The sequence below is a fragment of the Dromiciops gliroides genome, chromosome 1 (assembly GCF_019393635.1).
Source record: "Dromiciops gliroides isolate mDroGli1 chromosome 1, mDroGli1.pri, whole genome shotgun sequence".
In the NCBI taxonomy this organism is placed as follows: Eukaryota; Metazoa; Chordata; class Mammalia; order Microbiotheria; family Microbiotheriidae; genus Dromiciops; species Dromiciops gliroides.
Window position 1 is genome coordinate 1,867,117 of NC_057861.1, and position 15,360 is coordinate 1,882,476.

The window sequence follows — 15,360 nt, forward strand, 5'->3', positions numbered from 1 at the left end:
GGAGATGGCCCTGGATGTTTGTGTTTTGTTTTGTTTTTAAGGCAGTTAGGGTTAAGTGACTTGCCCAGGGTCATACAGCTAGTTAGTGTCTGAGTTGAGATTTGAACTCGTCTTCCTGACTTCAGGGCCAGTGCTCTGTCTACTACACCATCTGGCTGTCCCGAAAGTTCAGGTATGAGTCAAGTGGAAACATGCCTGATCGCTAATGTTGGAGAATAAAAAGGAAGGGGGCATGGGAAGGCAAGTGGGACTGCCCAAAGCAGGGTCTTGTATGACTAGATCCCAAGACCATAGCTTGAGAGTGGCAAGGGACCTTGAAGGTCCCTCTGTCCGGGAGTCCTTCACCTCTTTTCTATCATCACAGCCCCCTTCTCAGAATGGTTGCTGTTCATATTCATAATGAAAGGAAATGCTCAATTTTAGGAGAGAGAAAACAGAGATGTCTCTTTTTCCCTGCCCAGGTTCTTGAAATCTCTCCCCAGAACTGCTGCTATCCGGTCCAACGTTCTCCTTTCACAGAAGGGACGTCACCCAAGGTCACAAAAGTCCAACAGAGCCAGGATCCGAGCCTATGTCTGTTAAGCTCCTTCCATCAAAGGCCAGGGAAAGGGATGGTGTCCTAGGACAGGAGGGTTGCACCGGATGCTGGGTTATTGGGAGAAGGGAGTGGGCACTTAGCTGTTGCTGCCCTAATTACATTGTAAGAACCCTGTTAGATATTGTGTGCTGACAGTGGACGAATACCAGATACCCAGTATAGGACTTCTGATTAGACTCAGGGCTGGGAGGGGCTTTATCAGACCATGGGTCTAACTTTGTTTAATTCAACTCAGAAGGAGGGGAGGGGGGAGTGCCAAGAAATCTTGATCATGGCACAAGGCAAAGTAGAACACAGCCAGGATGACAGCACATGCCCCTATCCTGCCCTCTCCCCTTTTCCTCACCCCCCACACTCCCATCCAGCAACCCATATGCACACATTCCCTCCAGGGGTCAACATTGATATCATGCCGTCTTGCAATTAGGAAGACCCAAATTCAAATCCTGCCTCAGACAATGTCACCCTGGGCAAATCCCAGCCTCAGTTTCCCCATCTGTAAAATGAGGGTAAAGATGGAGTGACATGGTTGGTCAGTTGTCCTTTGTAGAAGAGGATGAAAATGACATCACGATGTTGGGGTCAAGGTACAGTGTGTTCCACTGTGGCTGATCAGACCAATATGAGCTCAGAAGGCTCTACCACAGGTAGAGCACGAATAGTCCAAAGGAACCTTGGTGATGTCTTTTTTGTTTGTTTTTTATAACTTTTTTTTTTTTGGTGGGCAATGAGGGTTAAGTGACTTGCCCAGGATCACACAGCTAGTAAGTGTCAAGTGTCTGAGGCTGGATTTGAACTCAGGTCCTCCTGAATCCAAGGCCAGTGCTTTATCCACTGCGCCACCTAGCTGCCGCATTGGTGATGTCTTTTGATTTGAGCAATATGATGGATTTGACTCTTCCAGAGTCATTGGAGTTAAGTGCTTTGCAAACTTTAAAACATATAAATGCTAGCTCTATTCATTCCCAGCAGCAGCAATATCCCGCCCCCTCCAATTAGAGGCTCAGTGTTTTTTTCTACTACCACATCCTTATTCAACTATGACAATTGTAACGATACCTGTGTGACCTTGGGCAAGTCACTCCACCTCAGTTTCAAGATCCATCAAATAAGGGAGTTGGACTGGCCTAGGGCCCTACCCCTCATCCCCTCACACATGAACCTTCGGGCACAGCAATCCAAGTGCCACCTTCTCCATGAAGTCTCCACTGAGCAGTCCCTCCTCTGATGCTAAGAGGGTCAGCATCGATACATCTCTATGTCCCAATGGTCTGCCACTGGCGCCCTACACAGAGCAGAAACCCTGTTGCATTTGACTAGCTCATCCCCTTCTCCCAACAAAAAAGATCAAGCCAAACAGCTTTTACCCTCCCCCTACCCAAGAATAAAACCCCATACGCTCCCCACCCCCTCCACAGACTGATGAACATGTATGAACCCTTAGCATACAGGAAAGCAAAAGCAGCCCCTGGGGCTTCTGGGCACTTCTGGTTTCTCCTCCATACCAGAATGAGCCAGGGTCCCACTGGCAGAGGTTGGGAAGAGGAAGCCTCAAAACAGGGCTGACCCAGCGGGGATTGGGCGAGAAGGGCCTTGCTTTTTAGTGCAGTTCCTTTTAAAAATCCTAGTGAGGGGTTTTTGCTTCCTACCTGGGTCAGAGGGAGGGAGTGTGCCCCCATCAATCGGGGTGAAATCCGTTATTATCGATTACTTCTGTTTTTAGTTTCATTGTAGGACTGAGCTCCCTTCTTTAGGAAAAGCTAGCCCTCACAGCTAGATTCTCTTAGGTCTGGGTTACCTATAGATTTAGTCAATAGACTGATAGGACTATCATTGTAGCAGATATTTTCGAGTAAGACATCTCTTTGTAGAAACCAAATAATTCTAGGATTAAGACCTCTAGCAGCTAGAGAAAGGGGCGGGGGTGATAAGAGCTAAATTCCTCTTTCCAGTCTTAGAGATGGAATCCTCTCAGGTTGTAAGCTGGTAGACATGGGCAGCTGCTAACTAGACACAACAAATTCCTCTTTGCCAGGACGCTTTCTGGTTATAGAAGGCATTACCTGTAGGCAAGGACTTCTGGCCAAAATCTCACTCTGCCAGCTCGACGTTACTGTTGGGTGAAGGAAGCTGAGGAGAAGGGCATGATCAGACAGCCTGCCTTGGCCAACTGAATTAGGTTTAAAACAAGTTTCTGTCATGGTTTTTATTCCCCTACAAATCCCGTTATAAGAATCAGCTCAGTAAATCCTTCCTGTCTCTGACCTCATGCCTTCCACATGCAAATGCTAACTTTGCAAATTCAATCGTAAATGTTCAGTAATGCAGCACCTCAGTTTCTTTTTATTGCAGACAACTAACGGTGACAGGGATTAGCTCAGGATGGCGTGCCTTCCTTACCCCGTGGGCACACCTTCCCCTTGCAGGCCCCTCCTTCTACATCAAAGCAGGAACACGGCTCTCTCTCTCTCTCACTATGGCAGATGAGGGACCGAGGGCTCTGTAAATGGAGTCTGAAGGCATGCCAACTAAGGAGGCTGAGGTGTGGAAGGGAGGGGGAATGAGGCAGCCCAGATGTTCTCCCCAGGCCACACCTTCCAGGCTCACAGAGGGAAGCGAACAGTCACTCAGTTGGTCTGCTACTGGTTAGGGGTCCTTTAAAGTGCCTCGACTGAGGAAAGCCTCAGCTGCTTGTGTGAGGACATGGAGTCTGGCTAACGATGCAAGGACCCCACTCCTCCTGCCATGGTGGGCCTGACACTTCAGGGTACTGCCCAACTCAGACACAGGGCACAGAAAGAAACATCAAGGCCGGGTGCTGGGAATGCAATAAAGACCTGCCCGATTTTATTATTCCATTTATGAACTGTATGGTTTTGAAAAAGCCACCCCCACCCCCACCCCCACCCCCACCCCGGCAATCGCACTCGGTGCCCTTTGCATCTTCACAAGTGGTTCTAAGCCTCCTGCCTGCTGAGGCTCCTTCTGGCCCTTGGGGGCCTGTCCTCACAAGGCCAAGGTCTCCCCCATCTGGCTGCTTCCTGCTCCAGCAGTCAGCTGCATACCCTGCTCCCAGAAGCCTCTGCTTTGGGGGCTCTGGAGGAGGAGGGTTCCTTCCCCAAGGAACCTGGACAACATGACCGAGCCCAAGGCCAGCAGGGTGCCCAGGATACTGACAGCTGAAGGAGGGGGAGATCTACAAAGGTTTAAGGGTCCTTTGTTTGCACATCTTGTCAGCCAGGCCAAGTTTCTTTGCTCAAATAGCTCCTGGGGTGAGTTCTGAGTCGCACGTGGTCAATGACGACAAAGAGATTGAGAGGCCTTTTGCCAGCCTCCCAACTCTTCAGAGGGGCAGGGACGAGGTGAAGCATTCATTTCTCAATGGCTAAGTCTATCTGAGGTTTCTGCACCCTCGAGGACCCTGCCATCCTTCCCTCTAAAAACAAGAGGGGCCGCCTGCCAAGGCTCAGTCTTCACTGGAATTATCAAACTCCTCCCAGTCAGACACACTCATGACCTCGGAGCCCAGGTCAAGGTCCCGCTGCCCCCGGTCTGGGTGCCAGTCAGGGGTTCGCCGGGCAGGGTCTGTAAGCAGCGATCGGGGCAGAGTGAGCACGCAGGCCGCCAGGCCCGAGATGGCATTCTCCAGCTGAGGCCCGTCATCCCAGCAGTCCTTCTCCACATCATAGATATGGACGTAGCTCATGCGGCTGCCTCGGTTGTGGGAGCGGCCCCCCAGAACATAGATCTTATTGTCAAGGACAGCAATGCCTGGCTCACCATGCCCAGCAGGGAGTGGGCAGACTGCCGTCCATTGCCTGGTGCTTGGACTGTAATACACAACCTGTGAAGAAGAACACAAGCACTGAGATGAAGGAAGGAAGGACGCATTAAGCTCTTAGAACAAGCCCGCTCTGGGGATCCGAACAGTGAGGCCAGCCAGGAGCGGCCGTCCTGACAAGGGAGACGCCGCACAGTACCCGGGTGCAGCAGCCGAGTGGACGGTCATGCTCTTCTTCTACATCATCTCTACTGAAAAGAGCCCCTCCCTTTCTGGTGCTGAGCTGTGACGGCGGGGAGGACTTCAGCAGCCACAACCCTGCATCTCCCCAGGGTGAGCCACTTCCCAGCTCGACCTCAGACATGGGCACTGGGCAGTGCTGGGCTCCGAGCTGCCCGCGTAGTTGCCATCCTTCGGCCTCCCCGAGTCTAAGTAGGATCCCCCAGCCCACAACAACCTTGCCCATCACTCAAATTCCAACACTACCTCATCACTAAAGACTTCCCCCTGGATCCCCAAGCACATTGAGAGCGGAAAGTAGAGCACCTCCAGTGCCGTAGCAGCCTGCCCAGTGCCAGGGACTCCCAGCACTGCGCTCCTTCCCATCTGGTTACCTGACAGACTCACCGTTAACTGGAGGGGGAAGGGGGAGGCCTTGTCATTCCATGAGGCCGACTCAAAGCCCTATGGGGCAGGGGCCCAGCTCAACTCTGCATCTTCCTAAGTGTCTACCATGGGGCTCTGCACATAGTAGGTGCTTAATAAACGTCTGTTATAAGTGAACTGTCCAACTCGAAACAGAGTACCAGCTCTGGAGTCAGGCTGCCATGGCTGTTTCCTGTCCTGGCTTTAGCACTGCCTAGCTAGTGGTAAGTCCCACATCGTACCCTCAGCTCCCCATCTTCCAGGGGGGCTGGGGCCAGACAAATGTAAGGACAGAGAAGGCGGCAGTGAGGAGGGGAAGGCCCCCCCCTGCCCCCCTGCCATGCCTCCCCCCTCACCTGGTGCACGTCTCTCCGGTAACCCGAGTCATTGTTGCTGCCACCGATCACGTATAGTTTGCCCAGCAAGGTGGCCATGCCATGCCAGGCACGCCGGATGGGGCTGTTGGCCAGTGCCTCCCAGCAGTTGGCGTCTGGGTCGTAGCACTGCAGCTCCTTCAGGTAGTCCTCGCCTCGCCGGCCACAGGTGATGTACATCTTCCCGTCCAGAGTGGCCCCCGCATGGGCATACACCTACAAGGGACAAGGCAGGCAGCGTCAGGCAGGCGGGGGCAGGCAGGGATGGCCTCGGTCCTTTCTCTCACCGGGTCCAAGTGAAGAAGAGGCAAAAGACAAGCAGGCTTGGAGTCCAGCCCCTCACCTCTCTCTTTTGTCTCTGCAGCCCCAGTGACCAGGCATGCCTACAGTGGGGGCTGACTTGGTGTCACTCACCCCCAGACAGGGGCTGGTGATCATCTGTTGGTGAATCAATGAGCCCACGACCACAAGTCACAGGCCCCACATTTGAGCTGTTTCTGACACTCAGGAGAGAATTGGACAGCCTCCGGCAGTCATGGGAACCACCTTCCTTGGCCTCCCTCGTGAGGGGATGGCAGGGCGCGTGGAAGACGCGACCATGAAGGCTCTGCATGGGGCACACTGTGAGCAAGAACTTGCCCAGGCCGTTCCGGGCAAGCCCCCCAGAACATCCTGGTGTCGATGTACTCACACTAGGGATGCTCAGTGTCAGGGAAACACTGTCCTGGCTTCAAGGAGCCCCAGGTCTTACACAAGGGGTGTGGTAAGGGGGAACACTGATGAGAGAAGGGAGCACAGGATCAAAGGAGAGGTCACAGGGAATTCTGGGAGAAAGAAACCACTTTTGGCTTGGAGTAGGCAAGGACACGGGCATGGGCACAGGCACAGACACGGGGGAGGGAGGGCTATCAGAGAAGATAAGGCCTAGAGGAAGCAGAATTAGGCTTCTGAAGGAAGCCGTGCATTTCCTGGAGGTGCACACTCCCAACCCTGGGGATGGCCGCCCAGAGGAGGTGCGAGAGGGCAAGGAGAGGTGAAGGAGCAGCCAGCAGAAGGGAGCCGGCCACCCATGCCACAGCTTCTGGGGACACATCTGCTGGGTCACTGCCTGTGGCTCCCTGTGGCCTCTGGAATCAGATGGGCGCCGTTCTGGCCTCGAGCCTTTACAACTCAGGCTCAGCCTCCCTCTCCCTGACCCACCGTTTGGTCCAAGACAGACGAGCCACCTCCCACTTCTTCCCATAATGTCCCCATTGCCCATCTGTGACTGTGCCTGGGCTGCTCTCCTCCCCTCGGCCTTTTGTTTGGTTTTATTATGACGATTAATAATAATATTCAATCTTCTTATCTAGTTTCTCGTTCTCTTCAAGACTCAGCTCAAGGACCCCTCAGATGAGAGCCTTCCTCACACTCTCAGCTCCCAGCGCCCTGCCACCTTACTTTGTATTGATTCCAAACACACGCGTCTGTCTCATCAGCCTCCATCGTTAGCCCCAGTGTAGGAAAGGCCCGTTCCACCTCTGTCCCTGTATCCCCAAGACCTCCAATACAGGGTCTGATACACAGTAAGGGGCTCAGTGCTTGCTAACCAATGGCTCTGGTACACAGCAGGTGTTCGACAATGGCTGCACTCACTCTTCCCTGCTCTGCTCCCAAGTCTGGGGTCTCGAAGGGCCCCCCCCCCCCCCACACACACACACACACGCACTGATTTGGCTCGGCTCCAGCCTCTTGGGAGCCTAAACCATGACCCCTTGTGGCCTCTTCTATCAAACGGGTCCCACTCCTCACCCTGGTGTCCAATCCCCACCGGGACTCTAACCACTGCACCTTCCTCCCTGCTCTGGCCCCCCAGCACATCCTGCAATCGATTCTAGACCGGAAACTCCCTGAGGGAAGGCACTTTTCTCATCCTGCCCCAGTGCCATTTGCTGAACGAAGGACATCGAGCAGCCCACCAAGCCTATGTCTGCCTCTGCCGTCAGGGGAGCCCGAGACTCCTGCGGCATGAGCAGAGTCAGCAGGCCCAGAGCCAATCTCCGCCTTGTCATCTGTCCCTGACTATGGGACCCTGAGTCAATCGCCCGCCCTCTCTGCCAGACTCCGTTCCCTCACCTTCCTTTCTACGCCCTGTCCACCCAGGCCAGTTTAGGGTCCCCAGCGTTGAGATATTTAGAGTTGGAAGAGAGCTGAGAGAGCGCACCTCCACTGAGCAGGTAAGGCCCAGGGCAGGGAAAGGCCCAGCCCACGGTTCCCAAGGAAATCAGGCAGAAAAGAGAAGCATCCTGGGGGAACCTGGGAGCACGTCCGAGCTAACACTCAGGAGCAACTCCCTCAACCTCTCTGAGCCTCAGTGTCCCCAGCTGGAAAATGCAGACACAATGCCTGTCCTCTCCGAGAAAACCACTCTGCAAACGTGACCGAGCTAAAGAAACGAGGAGATTCCGGGGCTGCAGAAGTGCCTTCTGGGTCCTAAATACAAGGTACCAGGCAGGGCAACAACAAGCACAGATCGTGCTCGGCCTCCTCAGGAGAGAAGCTGATGGAACTGACAGCTGCTACGCCAGGAGTGGGCGCCAGGGGACGCCATCGTGCATAGCAAGGCAGGCCTGCTGCCCTGGGCCAGGCCCGTCAACCGACTGCCTCCCTCAGTTCCTCATCTGTCAAATGAGCTGGAAAAGGAAGTGGCCGAGCCCACCAACATCTCTGCCAAGAGAACCCCAAATGGGGTCATGAAGAGTTGGACACAACTAGACAACAAAAATCCCACTTAACAGAATACATTCTGAGGAGAGACACAGAGAGAGGAGGGAGAGGGAGGAAGGGGGAGACAGACAGACAGAGAGATAAGGCTTGCCTGCCCCAGGCCCAACCTCTGGCTTCAGCAGCTGCCAACTAGCCTCAATGATCCAACTTTAACAAAAATAGGGGGGCAGCCGGGTAGCGCAGTGGATAGAGCCCCGGCCCTGGATTCAGAAGGACCTGAGTTCAAATCCAGCCTCAGACACTTGACATTTACTAGCTGTGTGACCCTGGGCAAGTCACTTAACCCTCATTGCCCCCCCAAAAAAAACTAAAAAAATAAATAATTTTAAAAAGCTACTATCCACCTCCAGAGAAAGAACTGATGACTGAAGCACCTTTTTTTTTTGGGGGGGGGGAGGGACAGGCCCTCCTGAATCCAGGGTCAGTGCTCTATCCACTGCACCACCTAGCTGCCCCCTGAAGCACTTTTTAAATAAATTTTTTGGGGGGTGAGGCAATTGGGGTTAAGTGACTTGCCCAGGGTCACACAGCTAGTACGTGTTAAGTGTCTGAGGTCACATTTGAACTCGGGTCCTCCTGAATCCAGGGCCAGTGCTCTATCCACTGCACCACCTAGCTGCCCCCTGAAGCACTTTTTAAATAAATTTTTTGGGGGGTGAGGCAATTGGGGTTAAGTGACTTGCCCAGGGTCACACAGCTAGTACGTGTTAAGTATCTGAGGTCACATTTGAACTCGGGTCCTCCTGAATCCAGGGCCGGTGCTCTATCCACTGCGCCACCTAGCTGCCCCTGAAACACTTTATTTTTCTTCCTCCCCTCCCCTGCCAACATGGCTAAAGTGGAAACATGTTTTGCATGATTTCACATTGTGTAATGAGTGTCATGTTGTTTGCCTTCTCAATAGGTAGAAGAAGGGGTGGAGAAAATTTGGAACTGAAAAATGAAAAATAAATACATTTTTAAAATATACTTTTGCACAGTAAATCTGTCTAACTGTTCAGCTCATATCCACTGATTGCTTTCCTTTCAAGAGTTCTCATCTCGGGGCAAAGGCAGCACTTGAGCTAAAGAATCTAAATAAAAAGGTCATTTCCGACAAAAGCAGAAAGAGAAGGTGAATGATCACACAAGCAACTGCGAGTCCCATTCGGGTCAAACCCAGTGAGAAGAAGGAAGTGGTCCGCAGCAAGCCCAGAAAGGCAGGAAGCCTCTAAGCTGGGAAGGGGTTTGAAACGCCAAACTGGGGACTCTGTACCCAGGACAGGACAGTGAGCCCTGGGCAAACCCCTTGGGCAGCCGTACGAAAGGAGCAGAGCAGGGAAGTACTGGAGGGAAGGGGTGACGGTGGCAAAGACGCAGGTAAGAATCTATGAGGCCCTCACCTCAAGGGGGGCCACGTGAGCTGGGCAGAGAGAGACGGGCCATCAAAATGAGGGAACGTGAGGGGCTGAGGAAGGGTCCGAGATGGCCAGGCCGGATGACTGGCAGCACCATCCAAAGAAATCGGGGAGCGTAGGGGAGAGGCAAGGATAACATTTTGGCCACACTGAGCTTCCGATGCCTCTAGGCCTCCCAGTCTGAAATGTCCAAGAGACGCCTGGAGATGTGAGGCCGGAGTCCAGAGGACAAAAGGAGGACAAAAGGCTGTGGAAACCTAGGCCTCTAGACAGTGTCCAGGTCATCACTGGGCTGAGAGAGTGTAAAGAGGAGGGTCCAGAGCCAAGCTCAGGGGCAACCTCTCCAATGCACACAACTAAGAAGGGCCTCCGATGAGTCCCAGGGCAGAGGGAAGGAGACTCACTCAGCTAGAGGGCACCACAGTGCACAACACACTGCGCCTGGAGTCATCCTGAGTTCAAATCCAGCCTCAGACACTTTCTAGCTGCTTGTGACCCTGGGCTAGTCCTGGCACTTCAGTCGGCCTCAGTTTCCCTAACTGCAAAGTGGAGACAGTCACAGCACCTCCTCCCCCAGTACAGAATCAAGGACAAACGGGATCCTATTTGTAAAACACTTAGCACACCGGTCCGCACACAGAAGGAGCTTCATCAGTGCTTTGTTGTTGTTTGGTTGTGTCTGACTCCTTGTGTTTTCCTAGGGAGCTGCCATTTCCTTCTCCACCTGATTCTGAAGGTGAGGAAGTCAAGGCAAACAAGTGACTCGCCCAGGTCACACAGCCAGATTGCCTGACTCCAGGCCCAGTGCTCTAACCACTGTACCACCTGGCTGCCCTATTATAATCGATGTTTGCTCTCCCTGGAGCGAGGTGACTGGGAAGTCAGGTCCATAAGCTGAACCCCACCCCAACCCGAGCCAAATCCAGCCTCCAGGACGGTTTCCATGTATTTAAGGGGAAACAGGCCTGACTTGCACCGAGGGAGGTTTGCAATCTTGCTCCCAGGAGAGCATTCTTTACAGCACAACACGCCGCCTCCCTAGTCCAAAGCACCTCGTACCTAGAACCCTCCCCCCTCCCAGGGGAGGTTTCCTGCCTTGCCTTGAGCAGCAGCCTGGGAAGGGAACAGGAAAAAGAACGCCCCAGAAATCCCGGCCTGCTGCCGGGGAAAGGGACTCCCTGCTAGCTCCACCTCATAGGTCAGTGCCCGGCCTCCCGGCCGTTGCAGAGACAAGACAGTCCACCTCCCACACTGGTGCCTTGTCACTGGCTGCCCCCACAGGTGGCACCTCCCCCGCACCCATGCTGGTGGGCCCCTTACCTCTCTACTCAGGGGTGCCACGTAGTCCCACCTATTGGTATCGGGGTCATAACGCTCCACCTCCTTCAGGTCTGCGTGGTAGTCTCGCCCAGCCACGGCGTAGATGTACTTGCCCAGGACACACACACAGAGGTCGGCGTGTTCTCGCTGCAGGGACTGGATCTGAAACCACCTGTTGTGCCTTGGATCGTACCTTGGAAAAGGAGACCAGGAGACAGAGCTGGAACATCTCTGGGTGAGCAGGGGCCACAAGCCGTGCCCTGGGACAGAGTCCAGCCGGGCCCGACCCGCCTCTTCATCAGGGAGAACAGGACAGCCTCCTCGATGCTGCCCGAACCCGTCACATCCTTGCTGAGGTACGTCCCCAGAGAGCACCTCCCATCCACGAGGCCTTCCCGACCCCCCGAGACTCCCTGCGGTTTGCTTTTTATTTGCCCGTTGTTTCCCCAGAGGGAACAGAAGTGCTGGGTGCTGGCAGCACACAGGAGCTTCACTGGTGTTTGTTTAACCACACATGGAAGCCTGAGTCCATTCACCGTGCATGATGAGCAGAGGCCCCCAAACCCAACCAAGAGGCATTTATGAAGCACCTGCCCTGTGCAGGCCCAGGGACAAAAGGACAAAGAACGGACTCATCCCGCGTCTCCAGGAGCTGACACGCCACCAAGGATGTATCCACGGGATTAGCCCGCTGGTGAGGAGGAGAGCCCAGCCCAATCAGACTGGGAAGGGGCCTGCAAGGTTTCAAAGCTAGACCAGAGGTGAGAAGGAGACCCGGGAATTCAGAGTAGAGACGCGACACCTGGGCAGGAGCGTGGGGGATGGCAGAGATGGAAGAAGCCAAGGAGGAGGCCCGTTAGAGGTGACAAAGGCCCAGACTGTGCTAGGGGCTGCGTGAGACATGCAGCAGAGGGAGGAATCCAGACCACACTGAATCACGCAAATTGGCCACCTTGAAGGCGAGGGTCTCCAGGACCCCCAAGCAGAAATGTCCAATAGGCAGCTGGAGATGTGGTGCTATGCGGGGTAGGAACAGAAAGATCTGGGGGTCACCAGAGGAAGTCACCAAGAGCGTCTGGAGAGAAAGAGAAGCAGGCTGAGGGCGGGGCCCCTGCAAACACCTCCAGTTACGGGGTGTGGTCTGGAGGAGCCCCCAAGGGAACAGGGGCCCAGCAGGAGGAAAGGCCTCAGGGCGTAGTGATTATAACTGCACTGACACCTTTGGAGAGGGTGTGCCAAGCCAGCAAGGATGCCAGGAGCCAGGCTGCACAAGGCTGAGGAGGCGAGAGGACACATGCCATTGGGCCGCTGGCACCCACCGGGGCAGCGAAGGTCAAGAAAGACTGGGGAGAATCTCAGCGTGCCAGAGGGGACCTCCAGACCAGCCCAGCGCCAGCTCTGCCCAACAACACCCCCAAGCAGTGGCCGGCGGCCTCCACGTCAGGCTCCTTCGACCTTGGGGCGGCCCTGACAGTTGGGAGGCTCCACCGCTCCCACACCTGCCCATGGGGACGGGCAGAACAAGGCCGGCCTCGTCCCCATGCAGCCGTCCCCTTCCTGAGCCCCGCTCTCCAGGTTAAGCTTCAGGAGCTTATCTCAAAGCCTCTGCCTCGCCTGTGGCCCTGGCTTCATGTCTTGTGCCTAGAACTGAACACAACGCTCCAGGTCAGGTCTGACCAGGGCAGAGCACAGCAGGGCCCTCCCTCCCCTTCAAAGCTCCCGGCCGGCAGCCCCAACCTGGGATCTGTTCAATTCCTCTGCAGCTCGTGCCCATCCCAACTCAGCTCTTAGCCCGTGACCCTGGGCAAGTAGCAGCCTCTTCTAGCCTCAGTTTCCTCCCCTGTAAAATCCAGACATAACAGCATCTTCTGTGATGGAGGGGGCAGGGGCAGGGGCAGGGAAGCTCCTGGTGGAACTCGCTGCTCCCTCCCCTGGGGCCCACCCTGCCTACTCCCTGTGGCTGGGAGAGCACCCAGGGTGTAGAACCTATTTGCAAATAAGCCCAGCAAGACCCCAGGCCAAGGGCTGCGGGTACAAAGAAAGACAACAGTGCCCCGAGTCTGACCCTGAGGATCGGCCAATCGATGACAAGGCCGGCACCCCTGGGTCTGGGGGCAGGGGCAGAGTCGGGGGTTAGGGAAGCAGGGAAGGCTAACCCCCATCTTGGCCACACCCAGAGAGCCACGGGGTCTGCAATGCTGGAAGGGACGGTATCAGTTGTCCCCCCGCCCCAATACACAAACACACAGTGGAACAGTCAGGAAATCCTAAGTAGGAACATGTCCTCAGACCCTCGGGACCTGTGGCTTCACCTGTTTGCCTGGCTCCTACGCTGTAAGATGGGGTAAGAGCTACTGTCCTTCTTCGGTGTCCTAAGGGGCCCTCCTCATCACCTCCCTCCTTGCTCTGGTCCAGCCTGCCCTCCTGCACCTGTGCTGCTGTGCTCAGCTCTGTAGGAGGGACACCGGTCAGCAGGAGTCTGTCCAGAGGAGGCTCTGCAGCCATCGGGAAGACCAGCTGAACCACACGGGGCTGAGTCTCCGGAGGCCAGGAAGCTCTTTTCAAGGATGTCAGTTTCAAGAACTGATGCCCGGGAGGTGGCACTGACTTGGCAGAACAAGTAATGACTGACGGAAGCGGCAAAGAGGCGAATTCTGGCCAGACATCAAGAACCCAGGGTTTGAAGCCACACGGGCACCAAGCGGCCAGCCCGGGAGGCGGAACCATGTCTGGGCTCACCATCCTGAGACCTGGATGTCCTTCCCCCTCCTTTAGCCGCTGGGCCCTGCTGACATATTCAGGGACCAGAGGCCCCAAGGCCATGTCTCCTAACCTCTGGGGCCAGGCTGCCACATCCCTCAGGCCCTTTGGACCCTGAAAATGCATGTGTGAACTGGAGGGCGCCCGCTGAACCACACCCCAAAGGACTAAGGGGTTTCTTTCCTAAATAAGCTCCCACACCGCGGCCAGACAACAAGGCTTCCGAGGCCACCTACCTCCAACACCTGGACTCAGCACGGAATCCACGGACATTGTTATCCCCACCAATCAAATAGACGAAGTTGTGCAGCACGGCCACACCCTGATTGGACATGCGGGGCGCCAAGGCGGCGGTGAAGTGCCTCCACTCTCCCAGCGTCGGGTGCAGGTACTTGGCCTGGTCACTGAGGACCGTGGACGGCGTGGAGTGCATGCCCCCGAAGCCCACCACGCAGTGGCACTCGGAGCGCAGGGCTGTGTGGGGGCTCTGCAGGCTGGGCTGGAGGCTCTCGTGGCGGTGGTAGCGCAGGGCATCACCCACCGTGTCTCGCAGCGGGCACGGGCTGAGCTTATCGTGGAGCCTCTGCAGGAGCGGCAGCTCCATGAGCGGGAAGCGCACGGTCTCCAGCAGCTTGGGCGGCTCCAGCAGCGACACCTGGCCAGTCTCGATCTGCTCCTGGGTGTAGTGGTACAGGAGGGCCCCCTCGTAGACCTCATTCTCGCAGCTGACCTCCAGCCGGTCGCTGCTGAGCAGGGCGTAGACCTTCTCCAGGGGCAGCTGACGGTACTTGTCAGTCCTGCAGAAGGCCACAAAGTTTTTGAGGATGTACGAGTCCAGCTGCTCCGTCAGCCGGCCCAGCTCAAAGAGGTCAGCCAGCTTGTACACGTCGAGGATGTTCTCCTCGTCCACCCAGGACATGAGGAAGTCGCAGCAGAAATGGATGATTTCTGGGATCTGAGGGAGAGAGAGAGCAGCGCTCACTGAGGGAGGCCCAGCTGGGCCCCGTGGCCACCCCCACAGCCAAGAATCCTCCCAAGCGGCCCCTGATCCAGGAAGGCTCAGGATACCAAGCCTACCACAAGTAGCGGAGCAGCCCTGGAGACCATGAAACAGCAGCTCCACCGAGGGGCCTCAGGGGCCTCAGGGCTGGCAGAGTTAGGGGCCCGGGGCCGAGAAGCCACGCACCACCTCCCATTGTCATTTTCAGCCCCACTTTGCTGTGAACATATGGCAAAAATAAACCCACTGTCAAGGGCATCTGTTAAATGTTTTGACATTAAAAAGCTGGAAAATCTTGGGGATTTGGGAATCAATGATCTGATCTAATCCTACCATTTTACAACAGAGGAAACTGAGGTCCTACTTATGAAGTGACCTAAGTTCATCCAGCAGAAGTGACTCAGACTCGCTGACCCCAGGCCACAGCACCCTTTCCTACCCAAAGACCCACAGGGCCTACGCTCCCGGCTGTCAGGCAGTGCTCAGGCCTTGTGCTCCCCAAATATTCCACAGCTCCCCCCACCCCCACCCCTGTAATGATAACCAAGCCTGTTCTCAGGGAAAACACGAGACCTGAAGAACAACCCTGCTCCCAGAAGACTTCCCTCCACCCGTAAAAAGCCACAAGCTGTAGCTGAAAGGGGCCGTGCACAGTGTGCTGGGCCTGGAGACAGGAAGACTCTTCTCCCTGGGTTCAAATCTGGCCTCGGACACTTCCT

General features: G+C 55.4%; 1 protein-coding gene across 1 annotated transcript in view; it reads right to left on the reverse strand.

Moving 5' to 3' along the window:
• Positions 1 to 3,516: 3,516 nt before the first annotated feature.
• KLHL22 (kelch like family member 22) overlaps positions 3,517 to 15,360 on the reverse strand; it is a 29,963-nt gene continuing 18,119 nt past the window's right edge. Inside the window, exons 4-7 of the mRNA XM_043978181.1 lie at positions 13,878 to 14,596; positions 10,882 to 11,074; positions 5,381 to 5,614; positions 3,517 to 4,442 (exon numbers count right to left, since the gene is read on the reverse strand). Coding sequence (XP_043834116.1) covers positions 4,065 to 4,442; positions 5,381 to 5,614; positions 10,882 to 11,074; positions 13,878 to 14,596 — 1,524 coding nt within the window. The 3' untranslated portion in view covers positions 3,517 to 4,064. The remainder of the gene's footprint in view (positions 4,443 to 5,380; positions 5,615 to 10,881; positions 11,075 to 13,877; positions 14,597 to 15,360) is intronic.